Below are 24,998 nucleotides of genomic sequence, written 5' to 3' on the forward strand. Positions count from 1 at the left end.
GACTTCCTACCCCACTGACTGCAGAGGTGGTGTGTGTCTTTGCTTTGGCCAATGAAATGTGAGCAGAAGTTAAGTCAGTCGCTTTCAAGCAGAAACTTCAGCACCCATCATATGATTTCTACCTAGAGTTCTATACCAAGCCTAACAATTAAGTATGAAAGTAATAAAGACATTTTCAGGCCCACAAGTTCGCCAAAAGTTGACCTCCATACACGCTTTCTCAAGAAGCTCCTAGAAGCTACGATCCACCTAAACAGGAAGTAAAATCCATAAAGAGAAAGAAAAATGTGGGCTCCAGGAAACCTAAAATTTAATCCAAGAGAGAAGCAAAGCAAATCCCAGATGACAACCAAAGGAGACCCACCTACGTGGCAGGGGTAGAGAGCAGCCCCCTCTAGGCTAGAGCAGCTGAGAAAGCTCTGGAGAAACATCTTCAGAAAGATAAAAGTTGATGAAATATCTAATATTCTCAAATATATTGAAAGGAAATTTATGCATATAGGGGAGTGTTCAGGAATTGAATTTCTGATAAGGGAATAAAAACTTGAAATGATAAAAATGACGATAATTAACTGCAGCGAAAACAAAATGCTGTGCAGGAAAGGAAAAGTACTTATGGTATACCACATAGTATGATTATTTATACTCCATATTAATATTGTTTTTACATTGTCATGATAATGTAAACACAGAATAAAGATCTAACTAAAAATAAGAGGTAGCTATTGGGAAGATGGGGGAACTGGAAGTGTGAGTGGTGTGGGTAAATGTGTAGTATCGTGGGGAGTGGGCATAGAGGAAGGAGAAATCCAAATTTTCCTTAGCAGGAAGCCAATAGAAAATGTCTGAAACTGAAAAATCAAGAATTAGCAATAGAAGCATGTTACTGAGCAATGTGCAGGTAACTAAAAATAGAATCTACTAAAATAGTTGGAAGGAATTTTAGGGGAGTGTTGGAAACATGGGGAGGGTTTTCTGTTTTAATAATAAACCTTGTAAAACTATTTGACTCTTTAGGGCAGGCAATGGCGACTCAGTGACAGAGTTCTCGCCTGCCATATCAGAGACTCAGGTTCACTTCCCAGAGCCTGCCCATGCCAAAAAAAGACAAAAAACTGACTCTTTAAACCAGTGGTTCTCAACCAGGAGCAGTTTTGACACCCCCACTACTACCCCCCAGGAACCCTTTGACAATGTCTGGAGACATTTCTGGTTGTACCAATTCTTAGGGGATGGGACGGTGCTACCAGCATTGAGTGGGTCAAGGCCATCCATGGCTGTCACACTGTGCAGTGCAACCTCCACAACAGGGAATTATCTGGTCCACCATATCAGCAGTGTCAAGATCGAAAAACTCTGCTTTAAGCAAACTATGTGCATGTATAACTTTGATAACGTACAAAGGAGGGAAGAAGGGGGCGGGAACTGGCTGCAGTGGGTGGGTGAGTTTTGAGGTGGCCTGGGGCTGCAAAAGCACCTGACAAGGAGCTGTAATGCAGCCTGGCATGGGGGTGGAGTGGGAAGGGTTTCCTGGAGTAACAGTGAAGGTGAATTTTAAAGGACAGGAAGCAATAAGCTGAACGCAGCAGCAGGAGATTTAGAATCTGTTTTCTAAATCAAATCGTATTTAAGTTAGCAACATTAGAATATTTACTGCAGCTTTGGACAGGTCACATCTCTGAGTAAAGCACTATAGACACTTAGCTCCCTGGCATCTGGCTCAAAAGGAGAAATTCTATTAACTACATAGTTCTCATTACCAGGAAGGAGGAAGCTGGCAGGCCCTCGTGGGAAACAGCTCTCCAGCATGGAATTGAATTTCCTCGCTGGAGCTATAGGGAAGGAGGCCAAGGACGGGATTGTTGTCACCCTTAAACTGCAACGGCCTCTCACCACCTAGCACGGGCACCTCGTTAATTTGTGTCTTTCAATAAAAGCAGAATGAAGTTAAAAAGCAATTCAATAAAAGTTGGTTTCCAGGGGGGGCTATAGGGCACAGTCTCCTGGTAATGACATTATAAAGTCTTTTATAAAGCAATTTGGCAATCTAGTCTAAACAGTTGAAAAAATATTCCTATTCAATACCATGACCCCTTCTAGAACTATCCTGGGAAAAATAGCAAATAAAGAAAATTAAACATGAAAAATTGCCCATAAGAACCTCATTTCAAATGATGAAATTGTAGAAACCACTTAAAATGGCCATACTTGAGCAATTTTTTCAATTATTCAAGAAATATATGAATATTTCTTTGTAAAAATTCACACTGTACAGACCCCCACCTACTCTATCCCCACCTCCAGACCCCACTCTGCAGTAACTACAATTGTAGTCTTGTATTTCTCTCCAGATCCTTTTTCTTTTCACATGTATACATATGTACATGTGGAAATAAGTTTTATGAAGAAATTTTATAATATTTATGGTATCATACTTTATATATTGTTCTACAATTTGCTGTACTGTATATCTTGGTGGTTTTTATGTCTGTATATTTAGATCTCTCTCATTCCTTTTAACTACTGCATATTATACCATTTATGAATATTACATAGTTTATTTAATTTCTCCTGTATTTGATGGTTTCTCACTTTCCACCATATTAGGCGTTTCTCACTAGGGCATGTTGCTGGCTTCACAGGGATGCCAAGTTTTCATTTTTATAGTAATCTCCAAGTTGCTAAAACAAGATCTTCCACACTCACTGGCAGTGTGAGAGAGGGCCTGCTTTCCTCATAAACTCCCCAGCACTTGGCATTACCAGGCTTTCTGAGTCTCCCCCACCTGATTGGGAGGAAATTGTAACACTTCCAATTTGCTCTTCTCTAATTACTAGTGACATTAAGAACTTTCCATATTTTGGATATTTGGATATTTGTAATTCCTATTCTCTGAACTGCTTAATTTCCCTTTGCATATTTTTTGAGTTATTATTGCTTTCTCTTGTTCATTTGTCAGAGTTTTTTATGTACTCAGGATATGAACGCTTGGTTTCCTTTATACATGCCAAATATTTTCTCCCAGTGTGTCTCTTGTCCTCTAACTTTCTTTATGGCACCTATTGTCAGATATATATATATACTGCTGTATATTTCTTTATTGATATATATTCACATACCATGTAATCATCCAAAGTATACAATCAGTTGTTCACAGTATCATCATATAGCTCTGCATTTATCATCACAAATCGACTTTTTTTCTTTTTCTGTGAAAAATATCATATATACAAAGAACAATAAATTTCAAAGCACATCAATTATTCAAAAGCACAGTTGTTCAAAGCACGACAATTAGTTGTAGAACAGATTTCAGAGTTTCGTATGGGTTACAATTCTATAATTTTAGGTTTTCATTTCTAGCTGCTCTAAGACACTGGAGACTAAAAGAAATACCAGTGTAATGATTCAACAATCATGCTTGTTTATTAAACCCTAACTTCTCTCTGCAACTCCACCATCACCTTTGGTCTTTCTCCCACTCTTTAGGGGTATTTGGGATATGCCCATTCTAACTATTTAACGTTGGAAGGGGCTGTTGATCATATGGGATGGGGGATAGAACTAGTTGATGTTCTGGAAGGGCTCGCCCCTCTGCATTTCATGACTTATCTGGTCCAGGAACCCATCTGGAGGTGGTAGGTTTCTGAAGAGTTACCCTAGTGCATGGAACTTTTGTAGAATCTTATGTAATACCCTAGGTGTTCTTTAGGATTGGCAGGAATAGTTTTGGTTGGGGTTTGGTAAGCTATGATAGGTAGCAATGTCTAATCGAAGCTTGTGTAAGAGTGACCTCTAGAGTAGCCCCTCAACTCTATTTGAACTCTCTCAGCCACTGATACCTTATTTGTTACACTTCTTTTCTCCCTTTTGGTCAGGATGACATTGTTGATCCCATAGTGGCAGGGTCAGGCTTATCCCTGGGAGTCATCTCCCATGCCCCAGGGAGACTTTCACCCTTGGATGTCATGTCCCACATAAGGGGGAGGGCAAGGGTTTCACTTGCAGAGTTGGGCTTAGAGAGAGTGAGGCCACTTCTGAGCAAAAAAAGGTCCTCTGGAAGTAACTCTTAGGCATAACTATTGGTAGGCTAAGCTTCTCTGCTACATACATAACCTTCACAAAAGCAAGCCTCAACATATTATGAAGCCACAGTGGTCAAAACAGCATGGTATTGGCATAAAGATAGATATATCGACCAATGGAATCGAATAGAGTGCTCAGATATAGACCCTCTCATCTATGGACATTTGATCTTTGATAAGGCAGTCAAGCCAACTCACCTGGGACAGAACAGTCTCTTCAATAAATGGTGCTTAGAGAACTGGATATCCATATGCAAAAGAATGAAAGAAGGCCCATCTCTCACACCCTATACAAAAGTTAACTCAAAATGGATCAAAGATCTAAACATTAGGTCTAAGACCATAAAACAGTTAGAGGAAAATGTTGGGAGATATCTTATGGATCTTACAACTGGAGGCAGTTTTATGGACCTTAAACCTAAAGCAAGAACACTGAAGAAGGAAATAAATAAATGGGAACTCCTCAAAATTAAACACTTTTGTGCATCAAAGAACGTCACCAAGAAAGTAGAAAGACAGCCTTCACAATGGGAGACAATATTTGGAAATGATATATCAGATAAAGGTCTAGTATCCAGAATTTATAAAGAGATTGTTCATCTCAACAACAAAAAGACAGCCAACCCAATTACAAAATGGGAAAAAGACTTGAACAGACACCTATCAGAAGAGGAAATACAAATGGCCAAGAGGCACATGAAGAGATGCTCAATGTCCCTGGCCATTAGAGAAATGCAAATCAAAACCACAATGAGATATCATCTCACACCCACCAGAATGGCCATTATCAACAAAACAGAAAATGACAAGTGCTGGAGAGGATGCGGAGAAAGAGGCACACTTATCCACTGTTGGTGGGAATGTCAAATGGTACAACCACTGTGGAAGGCAGTTTGGCGGTTCCTCAAAAAGCTGAATATAGAATTGCCATACGACCCAGCAATACCATCGTTGGGAATATACTCAAAGGACTTAAGGGCAAAGACACAAACGGACATTTGCACACCAATGTTTATAGCAGCGTTATTTACAATTGCAAAGAGATGGAAACAGCCGAAATCTCCATCAACAGAAGAGTGGCTAAACAAACTGTGGTATATACATACGATGGAATACTATGCAGCTTTAAGACAGGATAAACTTATGAAGCATGTAATAACATGGATAGACCTAGAGAACATTATGCTGAGTGAGTCTAGCCAAAAACTAAAGGACAAATACTGTATGGTCCCACTGATGTGAACAGACATTCGAGAATAAATTTGGAATATGTCATTGATAACAGAGTCCAGCAGGAGGTAGAAACAGGGTAAGATAATGGCCAATTGGAGTTGAAGGGATACAGACGGTGTAACAGGACTAGATACAAAAACTCAAAAATGGACAGCACAATAATACCTAATTGTAAAGTAATCATGTTAAAACACTGAATGAAGCTGCATCTGAGCTATTAAAAAAAAAAAAAAAAAAAGCAAGCCTCGAGATCAAGGGCTTGGCCTACTGATTTGAGTGTCCCTAATGTTTGACACAGTATCAGGGGTTTCCCCAGTGGTAAAGTTTAATAGTTCCACAATTTTTCTCCCATCCCTCAAGGGTCTTTGCCAATACCTTTTGATTATCTGCTTGATATGCCCTGGGATTTATCCAGGCATTACATCAAGCTATACAGGATTAAAGTCCCTCTTTCTTATTCTGGGCTTCCTGTGTTTGGATTGTTTAAATGATTTATCCAGACAGGTTGAGTTAAGGTTATGTGCTACAGAAAATTTAGGTTCTGGACAAAATGAACCATTCTTCCTTTGGTCTGAAAGAGTAGACGAGGTTCTAAAATACAGACAATGTCTTCCTTACTCCTGTATTCTGAATTACCTTAATCCTGATCTGATTGACTTTGTTCTTATCTCTAAATACCAGTTATAAATATATAAAATAGCCCCTCCAGCCCCAGAAGTAAAAATTACCACTCCAGGCTAAATGTGACTGTAATAAGAGCTTACAATCTAGGCCCCTGTTTTCTTATTAGTATTTTCTAAAGGAAACCATACAATATTTACTGTTTTGTTTCTGGCTTATTTTGCTTCACCAGATGTCCCACAGGTTCATTTACAATGATGCATACCTCACAATTTTATTTCTTTTTGTAGCAGCACAATATTCGATCATATGTATACACCATCATTCGCCAGTCTACTTCTCAGTCAGTGCATCCTTCAGCCATCTCTGTTCATTGGGCACCATGTATAATGTCCAAAGTCGAAAGTCCATCAACACTCAATTTTAGGTAATTTCATTGTTCCCAAGAGAAGATAACCAATAAATACATCCTCACCAAATAGGAAAACCAAACCTCCCTTTAAGTCTTGTCCTTCCCCCCATTATTTACCCCTGGTGCTGCCATGGTACTGCTGATGTTCTCCTATTAAACATAGCACACAGCATGCAATAGCAATTTTCCCCCTATGCCCCGAACTTATATACTCTTTATACAAGATTCATATCTTTGCAATAATGCAAGAACTTATTTATATTTGTAATGTTAATCAATAGGACACATGGGTCTATACAACCCCTTTCGATCTTGTTCACCTTCAATTTGGTAATATTACTTATAGACCCACTAGTGAACCGCCTGTACTTTTATCTATTCCCTTACATCTAAATTCAACCTCATTAGCTAACTGTTCAACCATCTCTAGCCTCTGTGTATCTCTAGGTCCCTGTATTCTTTATTATAAGCCTCTGCATTACCTTTACCATGGTCGTAAAAATGGAATCATGCAGTATCTGTCCTTTGGGGTCTAGCTTATTTCACTCAGCATTATGTCCTCAGGGCTCATCCAACTTGTTACGTGCCTCAGGACATCATTTCATCTTACTGCTGCCTAATATTCCATCAAATGTATATACCACATTTTGTTAATCCATTCATCTGTTGATGGACATTTGGATTGTTTTCACTTTTGGCAATTGTAAGTAATGCTGCTATGTACATTGATGTTCAAATTTCTGTTTGTGTCACTACTTTCAGCTCTTCTGCGTATATACCAACTAGTGCTATTGCCGGATCATAGGGCAACTTGATGTTTGGTTTCCTAAGAAACCCCCAAATTGTTTTCCATAGCTGCTATATCATTATACATTCCTACCAGCAGTGCATAAGTGTCCCAACTTCTCTACATCCTATCCAACATTTGTAGTTTCCTGTTTAATAGCAGCCATTCTTATAGGTGTGAGGTGGTATCTCATTGTAGTCTTGATCTGCGTTTCCCTTATGAAAATGAGCATTTCTTCATGTACTTTTTAGCCATCTGTATTTGCTCTTCAGAAAAATGCCTATTTGTATCTTTAGTCCATTTTATAATTGGGTTGTTTCTTCTTTTGTTGTTGAATTGTATGATTTCTTTATGTATACAGGATATCAAACCTTTATCCAATTTGTGATTTCCAAATATTTTCTCCCATTGAGTGGGCTGCCTCTTCACCTTTTTGACAAAGTCTTTTGAGGCGCAAAAGCATTTGATTTCGAGGAGTTCCCATTTATCTATTTTTTTCTTTTGTTCCTTCTGCTTTGGGTGTAAAGTTTAGGATGCTACCTCCTATTACTAGGTCTTGAAGATACTTCCCTATATTTTCTTCTAGGAACCTTATGGTACTGGTTCTTACATTTAGGTGTTTGAACTACTTTGAGTTAACTTTTGTAAAGAAATAAGATAAAGGTCCTCTTTCATTCTTTTGGCCATTGGTATCCATTTCTCCTGTGCCCATTTATTGAAAAGACTATTTTGTCCCAGTTCAGTAGATTTGGGGGCCTTGTTGAAGATCAGTTGACCATAGATTTGGTGGTCTATTTCTACACTCTTGATTCGATTCCATTGGTCAATACCTCTATCTTTGTGCCAATGCCATACTGTTTTGACCACTGTGGCTTTATAATAAATATAATGCTCCCACTTCATTCTCTTTTTTTAAGGATGCTTTTAGCTGTTTGGGGTCTCTTTCTCTTCTAGATGAATTTGGTAACTAGCTTTTCCAAGTCTTCAAAATAGGTTGTTGGAATTTTGATTGGTACTGCATTGAATCTCTAGATCAATTTGGGTAGAATTGACATCTTAACTACGTTTAACCTTCCTGTCCATGAACAGGGAATGTCTTTCCATCTTTTAGATCTTTGATTTCTTTTAGCAATGTTATCTACTTTTCTGTGTATAAGACCTTTACATCCTTAGTTAAGTTCATTCCTAGATACTTAATTGTTTTAGTTGCTATTTTGAATGGATTTTTTTCCTTAATTGACTCCTCAAGCCATTGCTTATGTATAGAAACGTTACTGATTTTTGCACATTAATTTTATATCCCACCACCTTGCTGAATTTGTTTATTAGCTCAAGTAACTTTGTTATGGATTTCTCAGAATTTTCCAAGTATGCTATCATGTCATCTGCAAATAATGAAAGTTTTATGTCTTCCTTTCCAATTTGGATGCCTTTTATTTCTTTGTCCTGCCTGATTGATCTAACTAGAACTTCTAGTACAATATTGAACAATAGTGGTGACGGAGGGCATCCTTTCTCATTCACCATCTTAGGGGGAAAGCTTTCAATCTCTCACCACTGAATACAATGCTGGCTATGGGTTTTTCACATATGCTCTTTATCATATTGAGGAAGTTACCTTTGATTCCTACTTTTGAAGTATTTTTATCAGGAAAGGATGTTGAATTTTGTCAAATGCTTTTTCAGCATCAATTGAAATGATCATGTGGTTTTTCCCTTATGATTTGTTGATGTGCTGTATTACCTTAATTGATTTTCTTGTGTTGAATCATTCTTGCATTCCTGGTATAAACCCCACTTGGTCATGGTGTATAATTCGTTTAATGTCTTTTTGGAGTCTAGTATTTTATGTTGAGAATTTTTGCATCTATGTTCATTAGGGAGATTGGCCTGTAGTTTTCTTTTCTTATAGCATCTTTACCCAGTTTTGGTATTAAAGTGATGTTAGCTTCATAAAATGAGTTAGGTAGTGTTCCTTTTTCCTCAATTTTTTGGAAAAGTTTGAGCAGGATTGGTGTTAGTTCTTTTTGGAATGTTTGATAAAATTCCCCTGTGAAGCCATCTGGCCCTGGGTTTTTCCTTTTAGGAAGATTTTTGATGACTGATTGAATCTCTTTACTAGTGATTGGTTTGTTGAGATCTGTTTCTTCTTGAGTCAGTGTAGCTTATTCATGTGTTTCTAGAAATTTGCCCATTTCATCTAAGTTGTCTAGTTTGTAGGCGTATAGTTGTTCATACTGTGATTATGATTTCTTTTATTTCTTCAGGGTCTGTGGTAACGACCCTCTACTCATTTTGTTTATTTTGTTTATTTGCATCCTCTCTCTTTTTTTCTTTGTCAGCCTTGCTAGTGGTCTATCAATTTTATTGATTTTCTCAAAGAACCACCTTTTAGTTTTATTGATTCTATTGTTCTTTTGTTCTCGCATTCATTTAACTCTGCTTTAATCTTTGTTATTTCTCTTGTATGTGCTTTGGGATTAGTTTGCTATTCTTTCTCAGGTTCCTCCAGGTGAGCAGTTAAGTCCTTGATTTTTGTTCTTTCTTTGGTTTTAATGTAGGCATTTAGGGCAATAAATTTCCCTCTTAACACAGCTTTTGCCATATCCCATAGTTCTGATATGTTGTAATCTCATTTTCATTCATCTCCAGATAGCTACTGATTTCTCTAACAATTTCTTCTTTGACCCAGTAGTTATTTAAGAGTGTATTATTTGATCCCCATATATTTGTGAAAGTTCTTGTTCTTTGGTCGCTATTGATTTCCAGTTTCATTCTATTGTGGTCAGAGAAAGTGCTTTGAATAATTTCAATGTTTTTAAATTTATAAAGACCGGTTTTGTGCCCCCAGCATATGATCTATCCTGGAGAATGTTCCATGTGCAATAAAGAAGAATGTATATCCTGGTGTTTTGGGGTGTAATGACTTATATATGTCTATTAAGTCTAATTCATTTATCAGAACATGTGGTAGTTAGGTTCAGTTGTCAACTTGGCCAGGTGAAGGCACCTAGTTCTGTTGCTGTGGACATGAGCCACTGGTAGGTGAATCTCATCTGTTGCTAATTACATCTGCAGTCGGCTAGGAGGCGTGTCTGCTGCAATGAGTGACGTTTGACTTAATTGGCTGGTGCTTAAATGAGAGATTGCTACGTAGCACTGCTAAGCAGCTCGGCATTCCTCATCTCAGCACTCGCAGCTCAGCCCAGGCCCTTGGAGATGCAGAAAGAAGTCACCCAGGGGAAAGTTGTTGGAACCCAGGGGCCTGGAGAGAAGACCAGCAGAGACCATCCTGTGCCTTCCACGTAAGAAAGAACCTCAGTGGAAAGTTAGTTGCCTTTCCTCTGAAGAACCAACAAAATAAATCCCCTTTTATTAAAAGCCAATCCGTCTCTGGTGTGTTGCATTCCGGCAGCTAGCAAACTAGAACAATGTCTGTTAAGTCTAATTCATTTATCAGAAAGTCTAAGTTTTCTATTTCCTTGTTGATCCGCTGTCTGGTTGCTCTCTATATAGAGGAGAGTGGTGTATTGAAGTCTCCTATTATTGTTGAAACATCTGTCGCTCCCTTCAGTTTTGCCAGTGTTTTTTTCATGTACTTTGGAGCGCCTTGATAGGGAACATAAACATTTATGCCTGTTATTTCTTCTTAGTGAGTTGTCCCTTTTATTAATATATAGTTTCCTTCTTTCTCTCATGTGCTGTCTTTACATTTTGTCTATTTTGTCTGATATTAGTATAGCTACCCCTGCTTTCTTTTGATTACAGCTTGCGTGGAACAGCTTTTTCCATCCTTTCGCTTTCAGTCTACTTACTACAATGAGTCTCTTGTAAGCAGCATATAGCTGGATTATATCTCTTAATCCATTCTGCCAATCTGTATCTTTTAATTGGTAAATTTAGTCTGTTAACATTCAAAGTTATTAATGAAAACACGTTTCTTGAATCCACCATCTTCTCCTTTGGATTTTGTTTGTCAGATATATATATTCTTTTTCCTCTTTCTCTTTTTATCCTTTTAGTTACCCTTACTGGTACTCTTCAATTCTGTACCCTACTCCAGACCTCCCTCTCCTGTCCTTTTTTTTTCAGTTGACAGAACTCCCTTTAGTAATTCTTTCAAGATGTTCTCTTGTTGACAAATTCTCTCATCCTTTGTTTAAAATGTTGAAAATTTTAATCTGTCTCTCAGTTTTAAAGGACAGTTTGACTGGGTTTAGAATTCTTGGCTGGAAGCCTTTCTCTTTCAGGATCTTAAATATATTATATACCTCTGCCTTCTCGCCTCCATAATGCCAGTTGAGTAGTCTGAACTCAGTGTTATATGGTTTCCCTTGTATGTAGCAGATTGTTCTTCTCTTGCCATTTTCAGGATTTTCTGCTGCTCTTCAACATTTGACAGACTGATTAGTATGTGTTTTGGGGTAGGCCTATTTGGATTTTTTCTATTTGGGGTTCATTGGGCTTCTTTGATTTGCATATTTATGTCTTTTATAAGAGTTGGGAAGTTTTCCCCCAGTATATCCTCAACTTATCTTCCTAGTCTTTACTTTTTCCTTTTGGGACATCGATGATTCTTATATTTGTATGCTTTGTTTTGTCCATCGTTTCCCTGAGATACAATTCAAATGTTTTCATCATTTTTGCCATTCGTTCTTTTGTGTATTTGAAATCAGTTGTCCTGTCCTCTAGTTTGCTTATTCTGTCTTCTGCCTCTTCAGATCTGCTGTTGTGTTTTTCTCGTATGGGGGGACAGGGTTCATGATCCAGAAATTGAACCCAGATCTCCCGCATGGAAGGTGAGCATTCTACCACCGAACCACCCGTGCACCCCTATTATATTTTTTATTTGGTCCACAGCATTTTTAATCTCTGTGATATCTGCTAGTTTTCTGTTTATTCTTTCAAGTTCCTCTTTATGCTTCTAGGGTCTTCTTAATCTCTTTTATGTCATTAGCCATCCCATTGATTTTTTTTTTAAGTTTTTTATTGTTAAAGGCAACATATGTACAAAGAAAAGGGGAAAAAAAGCAATGATTTTCAAAGTACACTTCAATAAGTAGATACAGAACAGATTTCAGGGTTTGTTGTGGGTTACCATTCCACAACAGATTTTCAGATTTTTCCTTCTATCTGCACCAAAACCCTGGAGGCTAGAATAATTTTTTTTTCCTTTTTGTGAAAAATAATATATATACTAAAAAGCAATAAATTGCAAAGCGCAGTGCAACAATTAGTTGTAGAACAGATTTCAGAGTTTGGTATGGGTTACAATTCCACAATTTTAGGTTTTTACTTCTAGTTGCTCTAAGATACCACAGACTAAAAGAAATATCAATATAATGATTCACAATCATACTTGTTTGTTAAACCCTACCTTCTCTGTATAACTCCACCATCACCTTTGGTCTTTCTCCCACTTTTCATGGGTATTTGGGATATGCCCATTCTAACTTTTTCATGTTGGAAGGGGCTGTCAAGCATATAGGATAGGGGGATGGAACTAGTTGATGTTCTGGAGAGGCTGGTCCTCTGCATTTCACGACTTATCTGGTCCAGGGACCCATCTGGAGGTTGTAGGTTTCTGTAAAGTTACCCTAGTGCATGGAATCTTTGTAGAATCTTTTATAATGCCCTAAGTGTTCTTTAGGATTGGGAGGAATGGTTTTGGTTGGGGTTTGGCAAATTATGGTAGGTAGCAATGTCTAACCGAAACTTGTATAAGAGTGACCTCCAAGAGTAGCCTCTCAACTTTATTTGAACTCTCTCAGACACTGATACCTTATTTCTTATACTTCTTTTCTCCCTTTTGGTGAGGATGGCATTGTTGACTCCACAGTGCCAGAGTCAGACACTTCACAAGTGCAAGCCTCAAGATCAAGTGCTTGGCCTATTGACTGGTGAATCCCCAATGTTTGGCACAGTGTCAGGGGTTTCCCTGGTGGCAAAGTTTAATAGTTGCATGTTTTTTCTCTCATCCCTCAAGGGTCTTTGCCAATACTTTTTGATTAGTTACTTAATATACTCTGGGATGTATCTGGGCATTACTATCCTACCACTATTAAATGGCCTTTTTCAAGAATCATAATTCACTCTATTATTGCAGTTTTAACTGTTTTCTGAAGCTTTCAGAAAGATGATTCTGCCAGTTCTTGCTGGTTGTTAAAAGCTTCTATAGGCAGACAGGAGTCCTGAAGGATCTCACTTTGCCAAACAGGGTCTTGTACTAAATTTTGCCATTTTATGTGTTTGCTGCCAATCTATTTATTTTTTCAGACAAAACCTACCTCGTTGACTTGAGTAATGAGCAGGCCATGTCACTCACGATCGAGCTGCAGCCCATCAAGCAGAGTCGCAGGTTTGTCCCAGGCTGCTTTGTGTGTCTGGAGTCTCGGACCTGCAGCACCAACTTGACCCTTGCCTCTGGTGCCAAACACAGGATCTCCTTCCTTTGTGATGATCTCACACGCCTCTGGATGAATGCAGAAAAGATCATAAGTACGCCCCATTCATGTACCTGTCCTGGGCCATGGGCCGTTCTCCCCAGCCTAGCCTGTCTTCCCAGTGGGGTTCATTGGGTAGGTTGTGCAGTGCAGGATGGGCAAGAACAACCAAGAGGCAAAGGGAGCAAAGTAGAGAAACATTCCCAGGTCACCTCGGTCAGTACGTGTGTTCTTTGGAAGAGCTGTGCTTCCCAAGGAGTTGCACTTCTTCACATCCATGCATTATGTCTCCTCTGTCATCCTTCCAGGCTTCCTCTTGTGAAATCCACTCTTCTGGGTAGCTTTTCCGCTCCTCTTCTGACCCTAGGCCTCACATTCCTCACTCACTGCCCACTTGTCTTTTCTCACAAAGACCAAGATCTTTGAGGTGAAGATCTTTGGCTTGTTCCATTTTTATCCCCTCAGCCCCTGGAGATGTGTACCAGTTACTTAATAAATGTCTGATGAATGAAGGGCAGAAAAACCAATATTCACCTCCATTCTGGACTACCTGTATCCACTGTCACTGACATGGGTGCTCTTAAGAGTCTACCTGATAAATGCAGGAACTGAGGCCACAAGAGGCAGAGTAGGCTGCCTGAGGACACCTCGTTAGGAAGTGGCAGAACCGGAAAGAGAGTTAAGAGCATTCGAACATTTTCATTACTCCAAAACTATCACACAGAACTGTGTGCCCACAGTTTGGAGCACTGGGCAACATTTCTATCTACATAGCACTTAGCTTCTAAGACACAAACACACAGAAGGGAGAATGTGAGCAAAAAAGAAGAAATTTCAACCATCTGTACTCCCAAGAGGTGTGTCTGCCAATTGAGTAGACAGTTAGAATATGAGAGAGTGGGAGGGAGCACAAGAAAAGAAGCATCCAGGAGCCAGGGTGAGAGAGGTGAGACCAAAGGGAAAAGGATACAGATGTCCAGCCTCGGGCTGACTTGAAAGATGGGGGGGATGCTTTTCTGGTCTCTCCTTTTCACTTGGGTACCACAAGCCCCTCTTTTCTAGGCTGCCCTGAGAACCGGTACTGCTACAGGAAGCCCTACTCACTCCAGGTGCCCAGAGACATCCTCCAGTTGCCTGTGCAGCTGCATGACTTCTCCTGGAAACTGCTGGTGCCTAAGGACAAGTTCAGCCTGATGCTGGTGCCAGCTCAGAAGCTGCTGCAGCACACCCATGAGAGGGCCTGCAACACCAGCTACAGCTACCTCATGGCCAGCGCCATTCAAGACCTTTACTTTGGCTCCTTCTGCCCTGGAGGCTCCATTGAGCAAATACAGGTGAAACAGAACATCTCAGTGACCCTCCGCATCTTTGCCCCCAACTACCACCAAGAAGTCTCCAGGCAGGGCCTGACTGTGTCATTTATACCATATTTCAAAGGTAAGGGATTTTTCCTTTCGCCCCATTTTCATGATTCCTTAGTGTTTCTAGTTTGGGCCTTCATTTTAGTTTGGTTTTGTGATCACTGTAATTAAGTTGGCAGTTTGGAGAGAAGGGATAGGTAAGTGGGCTGGTCCTCATGCAAGAAATTTGGAAAATGGTAAGTCCTAATCCAAACTTTACCATTAACTTAGCATGGAATTCAGAGGTTAGAAAGATCTTCCTGACAGTGGGAGGTGATGGTTGGTAGGCAGCAGAACAAATAATCAAATTCAAAACTCTTTTGGACTCCAATTGATAAGAATGACAGCATGATACGCTCCAAGGTATTCTCCTACAAAATGCTTGAAAAACTAGCAAAAACCAATAGAGTCATTTTCTCAAAACAGTTAAAGGATTGCAATAGCTTGGCAAGTGCCAAATCAAGAAAACAAGGTTTTAAAATGGTAGGAATAGAGAGGATTATGGGAAGGTGGTGGAGTAGGAAGCTCCGGGAATCAGTCCCTCCATCAAAAGCAACTATGCACTGGCAGGAACTGTCTGAATTAACTGTTTGAAAACTCTGGAGCCTAGTAGAACACTGTGCAGCATCCAGGGAAGAGCAAGAGAAAGAGGCTGGTAAATTGTGGTTAATACCAGTAAATTTCACCCTCCATGCAACAACTGCCACCTCCATCCCTCAGCCATGTGACAGACAGTAGTGGAAGCCATAGCCTGGGCTACTAATGCAGCTTGCTGGAGCCAGGGTGGGCTCTAAGGACCTAGTTCTCTAAAATCTGGGGCATGTGGTTTGATCACAGGTCACTAGAAGAAGTGGCAGAGGATTCTTACAGAAGCAATACCTGTTTTTTTTCTCCTTGACACTTTCCATTCCCTTTTTGGGAACAATAATAGTTTGGAAAAGTCACAAATTAATGGCTCCAGTCCTCCACAAAACAGCAACAATAAATCCTTGCAATCCCAAAGAAGTGGGAGAACTTGATTTCCAGAGTTACAACACCATAAAACTCAGAATATTCCGTTTTCAACAAAAAATTACAAAAGATACAAAGAAACAGCAAAAGTGTGACACATTTATAGGAAGAAAAGAATTTTTCCAGAAACCATCCCTGAGGAAGTTCATACATTGGAACTATTAGTCAAAGACTTTATGTCAACCATCTTATATATGTTCAATGAACTAAAGTAGTCCATATACAAAGGAAATTAGTAAAATGTTGTCTGAACAAAGTAAAGATATAGAAATTATAAAAAGGAAGCAACAGAAATTTTGGAGCTACAAATACAGTAATTGACCCTTCCCACTACATGGGACATGACTCCCAGGATGAACCAGGATTTGGCATATGAGATTGAGAAAGATTGCTTTCTTGGGAAAAGAGAAGTGAGACAAAATAAAGTTCAGTGGCTGAGAGATTTTAGATAGAGTCGAGAGGTTATCCTGGAGGTTATTCTTATGCATTATATAGATATCCCTTTTTAGTTTATGGTATGTTGGAGTGGGTAGAGGGAAGTACCTGAAACTGTTGAACTGTGTTCCAGTAGCCTTGATTCTTGAAGACAGCTGTATAACTGTATAGCTTTTACAGTGTGACCATGTAATTGTGAAAACCTTGTATCTGATGCTCCTTTTATCCAGGACATCCAGAATTGATGAGAGAAAAAAACAAGTAAATAATAGAGGGGTAGGGATAAGGGGTAAAAAAAACGGGGAATGGGCAGATTGAAATACTAATGGTCAATGAGAGGGAGGAATAAGGGGTATGGTATGTATAAGTTTTTTCTTTTTATTTCTTCTTATGGAGTGATGCAAATGTTCTAAAAATGATCATGGTGATTAACACACAACTATGTGATTATATTGTGAGCCACTGTATTTTTTGGATGGACTATGTGTGTATGAAGACATCTCAATAAAAATATTTTTTTAAGTATAGTAACTGAAATTAAAAACTCATTAAGCAGATTCAGCATCAGATTTTGACAGGTAGAAGGCTCAGCAAACGTGAAGATAAGACAATAGAAATTATCCAGTATGAGGAACAGAAAGAAATAATAATAAAGAAAAATCAACAGAACCTGATAGACCTGTGGAGGACACTATGAAGCATACCAACATATACATCATAGGAGACCCAGCAGAACAATAAAGAGAAAGATAGAAAAAGTTTTTGAGCACATAATGGTGGAAAACTTCCCAAATCTGATGACAGATATGAATATATACATCCAGCAAACTCAATGAACTCCAAGCAAGACAGACTCTTAAAGATCTACACCAAGACATAATAGAGCTAAATTGTCAAATTCCAAAGACAAAGAGAGGATTTTGAAAGCAGCAAGGGAGAAGTGACTTGTCACATATAAAGATCCCCAATAAGATTAACAGCAAATTTCTCATCAGAAACCATGGAATCCAAAAGACAGTGGGATGGCATATGTAATGTCCTTACAGAAGAGAACTGTAAACCAAGAATTCTATATCTAGCAGATATATCTTTCTAAAATGAAAGAGAAATTAATTTATAGGTAAACAATACCTGAAAGAGTTCATTGCCAGAAGACCTTCTGTACAAGAAATGTTAAAGAAAATCCTTCAGGCTGAAATAAAAGAACTCCAGATAGTAACTCTAAGCCAGAAGAAGAAATAAAGAATATCTGTAAAGGTAACTACATAGGAAAGTAGAAAATCCTGTGTTACTGTAATTTTGGTTTGTTAATGCTTCTTCCTTCCTATATTACTTACGAGGCAAATGTGTAAAATGATATTATGCATCTATGTTCATGGGTAGACAATGAATGAAGATGTCATCTGACACAATAACACTATAATGGGGGAGGTCTGGAGATATATAGGAGTAAAAAGTTTGTATACTAATTAAATTATTGTTATTAGTTAAGATGTTCATTGTATTTACAAAGAGAACTACTACAAAAATAACCAAAAAGCACGGAGAAAAGCAAAGAAGGGAATTAAAATGGTACACTACAAAAAAGGAATAAATATGAAAAAAGGCAGTAATAATGTTATTGAGGAACAAAAAACATACAATACATAAAGAAAACAAATAGCTAAATGGCAGAAGTAAATTCTTTTTAACAGTTATTACCTTAAATGTCAATGGATTAAACTTTCCTATTAAAAGGCAGAGATTGGCAGATTGAATGAAAAAACTTTGATCTATCTATATGCTGTCTGCAAGAGACTCACTTTTGGTATAAAGACACAAAGTTGTTGAAAGTAAAAGAGTGAAAACTATATATCCCTTGAAAACAGTTATCAAAAGAGAGCGGGAGGGCAGGCAACAGTGGCTCAGTGGCAGAGTTCTCACCTACCATGCCGGAGACCTGGGTTCAATACCCAAAGCCTGTTCATGACAAAAAAAAAAAAAGAGAGAGAGAGAGAGGGCTGGACTGGCTATATTATTCTCAGGCAAGAAAGAATTTAAGTCAGAAAGGATTACTAGAGAGATAAAGAAGGATATTATATATTGATAAAAGGTTCAGTCCATCAAGAAGATATAATGATTATAAACATATCTGTACCTCACTAGAGCCCCAGAATATATGAAGTAAAAATTGACAGAATTGAAGAGAGAAACAGATAGTTCTCCAAAAGTAATTAGAGGTTTCAATACACTACTTTCAGTAATTGCTAGAACATCTAAGAAAATAAATGGACTTAGAGGACTTGACTGAACAACAATATTAACCCATTAGTACTAGTTAGTACTAATACCAACTAGTATTAACTAATACTAGTAAGTAACTAATACATAGTAACTAATACTATGTATTAGTTAGTACTAATACATAGGACACTCCACCTATTACACATTCTTCTCAAGCACACAAAAACATTTTCCAGGATAGACCATATGTCAGACTACTAATCCTATGTTAGTAAATTTTTAAATGTTGAAATTATGCAAAATATCATCTCAGACCACATTGGAGTAAAGCTAGAAATCAATAATAGAAGAGAAACAGGAAACTTTATAAATATGTGGGAATTAAACAAACAATATTAAACATCCAATGGGTCAAATTAAAAATCACAAGAGAAATTAGAAGATAACTTGAGATGAACAAAAACAAATACACAACATACCAACACTTATGGGATGCAATGAAGGCAGTACCCAAACAGAAATTTATAGCTCCAAATGCCTACATTAAAAAGTAAGAAATATCACATATCAATAACCTAACTTCACAACCAGAGAAACAAGGACAAGAAGAGTAAACTAAATACAGAGTTAACAGATGGAAGGAAATAGTTAAGATTAGAGCAGAGAAAAATGAAATAGATGACACAGAAGTGATCAAATCAACAGATCCAAAATTTGGTTTTTGAAAGACAATAAAATCAACAAACTTTTAGCCACACTGATGTAGAAAAAAAGAGAGAAGACACAAATAGCTAAAATCAAGAAATGAAACTGGGAACATTACCACCAACCTTGGAAGTAAAAAAGGATTATAAGAGTGTAGCATGAGCAACTGTACACCAACAAATTAGACAACCTAGATGAAATGGAAAAATTCTTAGAAACACAAAAATGACCTAATGTGACACAAAAAGAAATAGAAAATTTCTTAAGGTCTAGAATAAATAAAAAGATTGAATCAGTCATCAAAAACTACCCAATAGTTCTACCCAATAAAGAGAAGTCCAGCATCAGAGGTTTCACTGTTGAATTCTACCAGACATTTAAAGAAGATTTGACACCAATCTTTCTCAAATTCTTCCAAAAATAGAAGAGTTGGGATTGTCCCCTGTCTCCTTCTATGAGTCTAGCATTACAAAAGCCAGATAAAGGAAGCGTAGGAAAAGAAAATTTCAGACCAAATTCCCTATGAGTATAGATGGAAAAATCCTCAGCAAAGGACTGGCAAACCAAATGCAGCAGTATACTAAAAGGCTTGTATACCATGACAAAGTGGGATTTGTTTCAGGAATGCAAGGATGGCTCAATATAAGGAACTCAATCAATGTAATACATCACATTGGTAGAATAAAGGAAGAAAACCACATGATCATCTCAATTGATGCAGCAAAAACATTTGATAAAATCCAACATCCTTCCATGATAAAAAACACTAAGAAAACTGGGGATAGCAGAAACTTTCTCAACATGATAAAGGACATTTATGAAAAACCCTGAGCAAATACCATACTCAACAGCAAAAGACTGAAAGTTTTCCCCCTAAGATCAGGAACAAGACAAGGATGCCTGTTGTCACAGCTATTATTCAACGTTGTATTGGAAGTTCTAGCCAGAGCTATCAGGCAGAAGAAAGAAAGAAAAGGCATGCAAACTAAAAAAAGTCAAATTATCCAAAATTGTAGATGACATGATCCTATATATAGAAAATCCCAAAGAAGGCTACTTGAAATAACAAATGAAATCAGCAAAGTTGCAGAGTTGCAGGATACAAGATGAACACGGAGAAGTCAGTTGAGTGCCTATACATCAGTAGTGAACTATCGTTAAAGTAAATCACAAAAACAACTCTATTTACGATAACATCTAAGAGAATAAAATACCTAGGAATAAAGTTAGCCAAGGAGGTAAATAAACTGTACACTGAAAACTATAAACATTACTGAAAGAAATTAAAGAAGATCTAGATAAGTGGAAAGACATACCATGTTCATGGATTTGGATGACTTAATATTGTTAAGATGTCAATTCTGCCTAATGCAATCCCCATGAAAATTCCAGCAATTTTTTTTTTTTTTTTTGCAGAAATGGAATAGTTCATCCTTAAATTCATATGGAATTGCAAGGGGCCCCAAATAGTCAAAACAATCAGAAAAAGAACAAAGTTGGAGGACTTACACTTCCATATTTCAAAACTTACTACAAAGCTAAAGTAATTAAAACAGTGTGGTATTGATACTGATATAAGGATAGACATATAGACCAATGGAATAGAATTGAGAGTTCAGAGTTAAATCTACACATCTATGGCCAGTTGATTCAAAAAGGCTGTCAAGTCAATGCAACAAGGAAGGAATAGTCTCTTCAGCAAATGCTGAGACAACTAGAAATCTACATGCAAAAGAACGAATATGGATCCCTACCTCTCACCATATAAAAAAATTAATTCGAAATGCATCAAAGTCCTATATATAAGAGCTAATTCTATAAAATTCTTATAAGAAAACAGAAGGAAATATCTTCAGGACCTTGTCATATACAGTGGATTTTTAGATTTTACACCAAAAGTATGAGCAATGAATGAAAAAATAGATAAATGGGACTTCATCAAAATTAAAAATCTTGTGCATCAAAGGGCTTATCATGAAAGTTAAAAAGACAACCTACAGAATGAGAGAAAATATTGTAAACCACATATCCAATAAGGGTTAATATCCAGAATATATAAATAAGTCCTACAACTCAACAACAAAAAGATAAACAACCTAATTTTTTAAATGGATAAAAGTCTCGAATGCACATTTCTCCAAAGAAGATATGCAATGATCAAAAAGCACATAAAAAGATGTTCAACATCATCATCCATTAGGAAACCACCACAATGAGATACCATTTCTCTCTCTCTCTCTCTCTCTCTTTTTTTGTATGCTGAATGGCAGGAGCCACATTTCTTTCTTTTTCCATGTGAGTATCCCCTTTGTTGTAGCACCATTTGCTGAGTTTTTGTTTCGTTGGTTTTTCATGTGTTTGTTTGGAAAGTGCATGGGCTAGGAATCGAACCTGGGACTCCTACATGGCAGGCAAGAGTTTTACCACTGAAGTACCCTTGCACCCCCAGTACCATTTCATTTTAGCTCACTAAAACTGTTACTTTTTAAAAAATGGGAAATAGCGAATGTTAGAAAGGATGTGGAGAAATAGGAACACTCACTCATCATTGCTGGGAATTTTTAAATGGTGCAGCCACTGTGGAAGTCAGTTTGGCAGTTCCTTAGAAAGTTAAGTTTTACCATAAGACCTGGCAATCCCATTTCTAGGTATATACCCAAAAGATTTGAAAGCAGGGACTCGGACAGATACTTGCATCCCAGTCTTCATAGTGGTATTATTCATAATGACCAAAAACTAGAAGTATCCTAAGTGTCCATCAACAGATGAATGGATAAATAAAATGGTATATCCATATGAAATTTTGCAAAACATGGATGAACCTTGAAGACATTAAAGTTGTCTTAATGAAATAAGCCAGACACAAAAAAGACAAATATTGTAAGTTTTTACTATTATGAAATAAACAGAATAAGCAAATTCAGAGAGTAAGAAACTAGAATACCGGTTACTGGGAGCTGGGGTGGGGATAGGGAATGAGGAGTTAATACTTAATTGGCAGAGAGTTTCTGTTTGACAGGATAGAATAGTTTTGGTAATAGATGGAGGTGATGATAGCACAATATTGTGAATGCAATTAATGCTACTGCATTATATAATCAAATGTGTTAAAGGGGGGAATTATGGACTGTATCTATGTTACTAGAATAGAAATTTTTTAAACCACAGAACTTACAACATAGTAAATTCTAATATAAACTATGGGCAATAGCTAATAATAAATAATATTTTTCATCAATTGTAACATTGATAACTACACTAATGCAAAGTGTTAAAAAAAAGGGGGGGGAAATTGGGGGTAGGGGTATATGGGAACTCTGTATTTCTGAATGAGTTTTCTATAAACCTACAACTGTCCAAGAAAAATATTTTTTAATTAAAATAAAAACTTGGAAGCAGACAATGTATAAGTGGAAAATAACCAAATATTCCCGAGTCATGGATTTTTAAGGTAGTGACATAAAAAGCCTATGCAGACATTTTTTTGACTCTGTGAACAATTCAGAATGCTGTGTGGAGAGCCCAGAGAAAGGAAGATGGGGAGAGCAGGAGGGCCTGTCCTCCACGGAGGCTAATATATGGTCTTCAGTGTTTGGAGGCAGGAAATGTGGTGAAATCTACATGGTTTGTTTAAAAATGTCCCGGTTACCATTAGAATTTGCTCAAAGAGCAGGTGCATTAAGTTAGAGGTCATTTTTAAATTAACTGAGACCTTATTTGAGATTTATTTCATACTTTGGTGCTCAGAGGCATGAGTGGGAGGGAGAAGAATCTTTGGCCATAAGATTGAGGTCAGTTCAGGCTGCCTGGTATCTCCAAGGTTACCAAAGAAACTTCTTCTGAGGAGTCTGAAAATAAGACACATTCTCATCAGTGAAAAATGTTGGGTTTTTATCTCACCTGAAGATAAGGAATGAATTAGTTGACATGGCCCTTTCAGATTTATTATTCTAGAATTCTTCCCAGAACTTTAAACGGTTGGGTTGTTTTTTTTGGTTGTTTGTTTTTTTTTGGGGGGGGGGGGGGTTGCTTTTTTTTTTTTTTTAATCTCTGAAACTGAAACCAGTATACACCAGTCCCGCCATTGAGTAAGAGCATCGAATGAGAGTTAACCATGTCAAGGCCATTTCTGAAAAGAAGCAGAGATAACCACTGGTTTGGCAAACTTGCATATTTGGGTTCTGTCACTTTTTCAAAAGAACTGAGCACTTAGTTTGACAAGTGCTTGTAATACAGCAGTAACCAGTATGCAGTAGCCACTGACTACATGTGGTTATTTAAGTTTAAACTAATATTAAACAAAAGTAAAAAATTCAGTTCCTCAGTCACACCAGTCACGTTTCAAGTGTTCGGTAGACATGGTTTGTGGCAACCATTTTGGACTGTGTAGATAGAGAACATTTCAGCCATCGCAGCAAGTTCTCTTGGACAGTTCAATGTTGTCTCCTCTACCACTTTTCCCTCCATTTTTTAACTTTTTTTTTATTGTGAACTGTATATACAAAAAAGCAATAAATTTCCAAATACATTTTAACAAGTAGTTATAGAACAGATTTTAAAGCTTGGTATTGGTTACAGTTCCATAATTTTTCATTTTTTCTTCTAGCTGCTCCAAGATACTGGAGACCAACAGAAATATCGGCAGCCATACTTATTTGTTAAATCCTATCTTCTCTGTCATACTCCTTCTCTTTAAATTACATATATACATTAAAGCAAAAATTTCAAAGTACATTGCAACAATTAGTTGTAGAACAGATTTCAACGTTTGATATGGGTTGCAATACCACAATTTTAAGTTTTTATTTCTAGCCGCTCTAAGGTACTGGAGGCTAAAAGAAATACCAGTATAATGATTCAGCACTCATACTCATTTGTTAAACCTGATCTTCTCTGTATAACTCTACCATCACTTTTGATCTTTCTATCCCACTCTTTAGGGATATTTGGGCTGTGTCCACTCTAACTTTTCCATGTTGGAAGGGGCTGTCGATAATATGGAATAGGGAGATGGAACTAGTTGTTGTTCTGGAGAGGCTGGCCCCTCTGCATTTCATGACTTATCTGATCCAGGGACGCATCTGGAGGTTGTAAGTTTTGGAGAGTTACCCTAGTGCAGAGAACCTTTGAAGAATCTTATATAATGCCCTAGGTATTCTTTAAGATTGGCAAGAATGGTTTTGGTTAGGATTTGGCAAGTTATGATAGGTAGTAGTTTCTAACTGAAGCATGTGTAAGAGTGACCTCCAGTGTAGCCTCTCAACTCTATTTTAACTCTCTCAGCCACTGATACCTTATTTGTTACACTTCTTTTCCCCCTTTTGGTCAAGATGGCTTGTTGATCCCACAGTGCCAGGGCCAGGCCCATCCCTGAGAGTCATCTCCCATGCCTCCAGGGAGACTTTCATCCCTGGATGTCATATTCCACACAGAGGGGAAGGCAATGATTTCACTTGCAGAGCTGGGCTTAGAGAGAGAGAGGTCACATCTGAGCCATAACAGAGGTCCTCCAGAGGTGACTCTTAACATACCTATAGGTAGGGTAAGCTTCTCTGCTACATGCATAAGCTTCACAAGAACAAGCCTTAAAATCAAGGCCTTGGCCTATTAATTTGGGTGTCCCTAGTGTTTGGCAAAGTATCA

At 37.8% G+C, this 24,998-nt stretch overlaps 1 protein-coding gene across 2 annotated transcripts in view; it reads left to right on the forward strand.

Moving 5' to 3' along the window:
* Positions 1 to 24,998, forward strand: part of CDCP1 (CUB domain containing protein 1) — a 72,864-nt gene that overhangs the window by 40,243 nt on the left and 7,623 nt on the right. For both annotated transcript variants that reach the window (XM_077129576.1, XM_077129577.1), the window contains exons 5-6: positions 13,415 to 13,636; positions 14,644 to 15,018. In XM_077129576.1, coding sequence (XP_076985691.1) covers positions 13,415 to 13,636; positions 14,644 to 15,018 — 597 coding nt within the window. The remainder of the gene's footprint in view (positions 1 to 13,414; positions 13,637 to 14,643; positions 15,019 to 24,998) is intronic.

The sequence above is a fragment of the Tamandua tetradactyla genome, chromosome 15 (genome assembly GCF_023851605.1).
Source record: "Tamandua tetradactyla isolate mTamTet1 chromosome 15, mTamTet1.pri, whole genome shotgun sequence".
Taxonomy (NCBI): domain Eukaryota; kingdom Metazoa; phylum Chordata; class Mammalia; order Pilosa; family Myrmecophagidae; genus Tamandua; species Tamandua tetradactyla.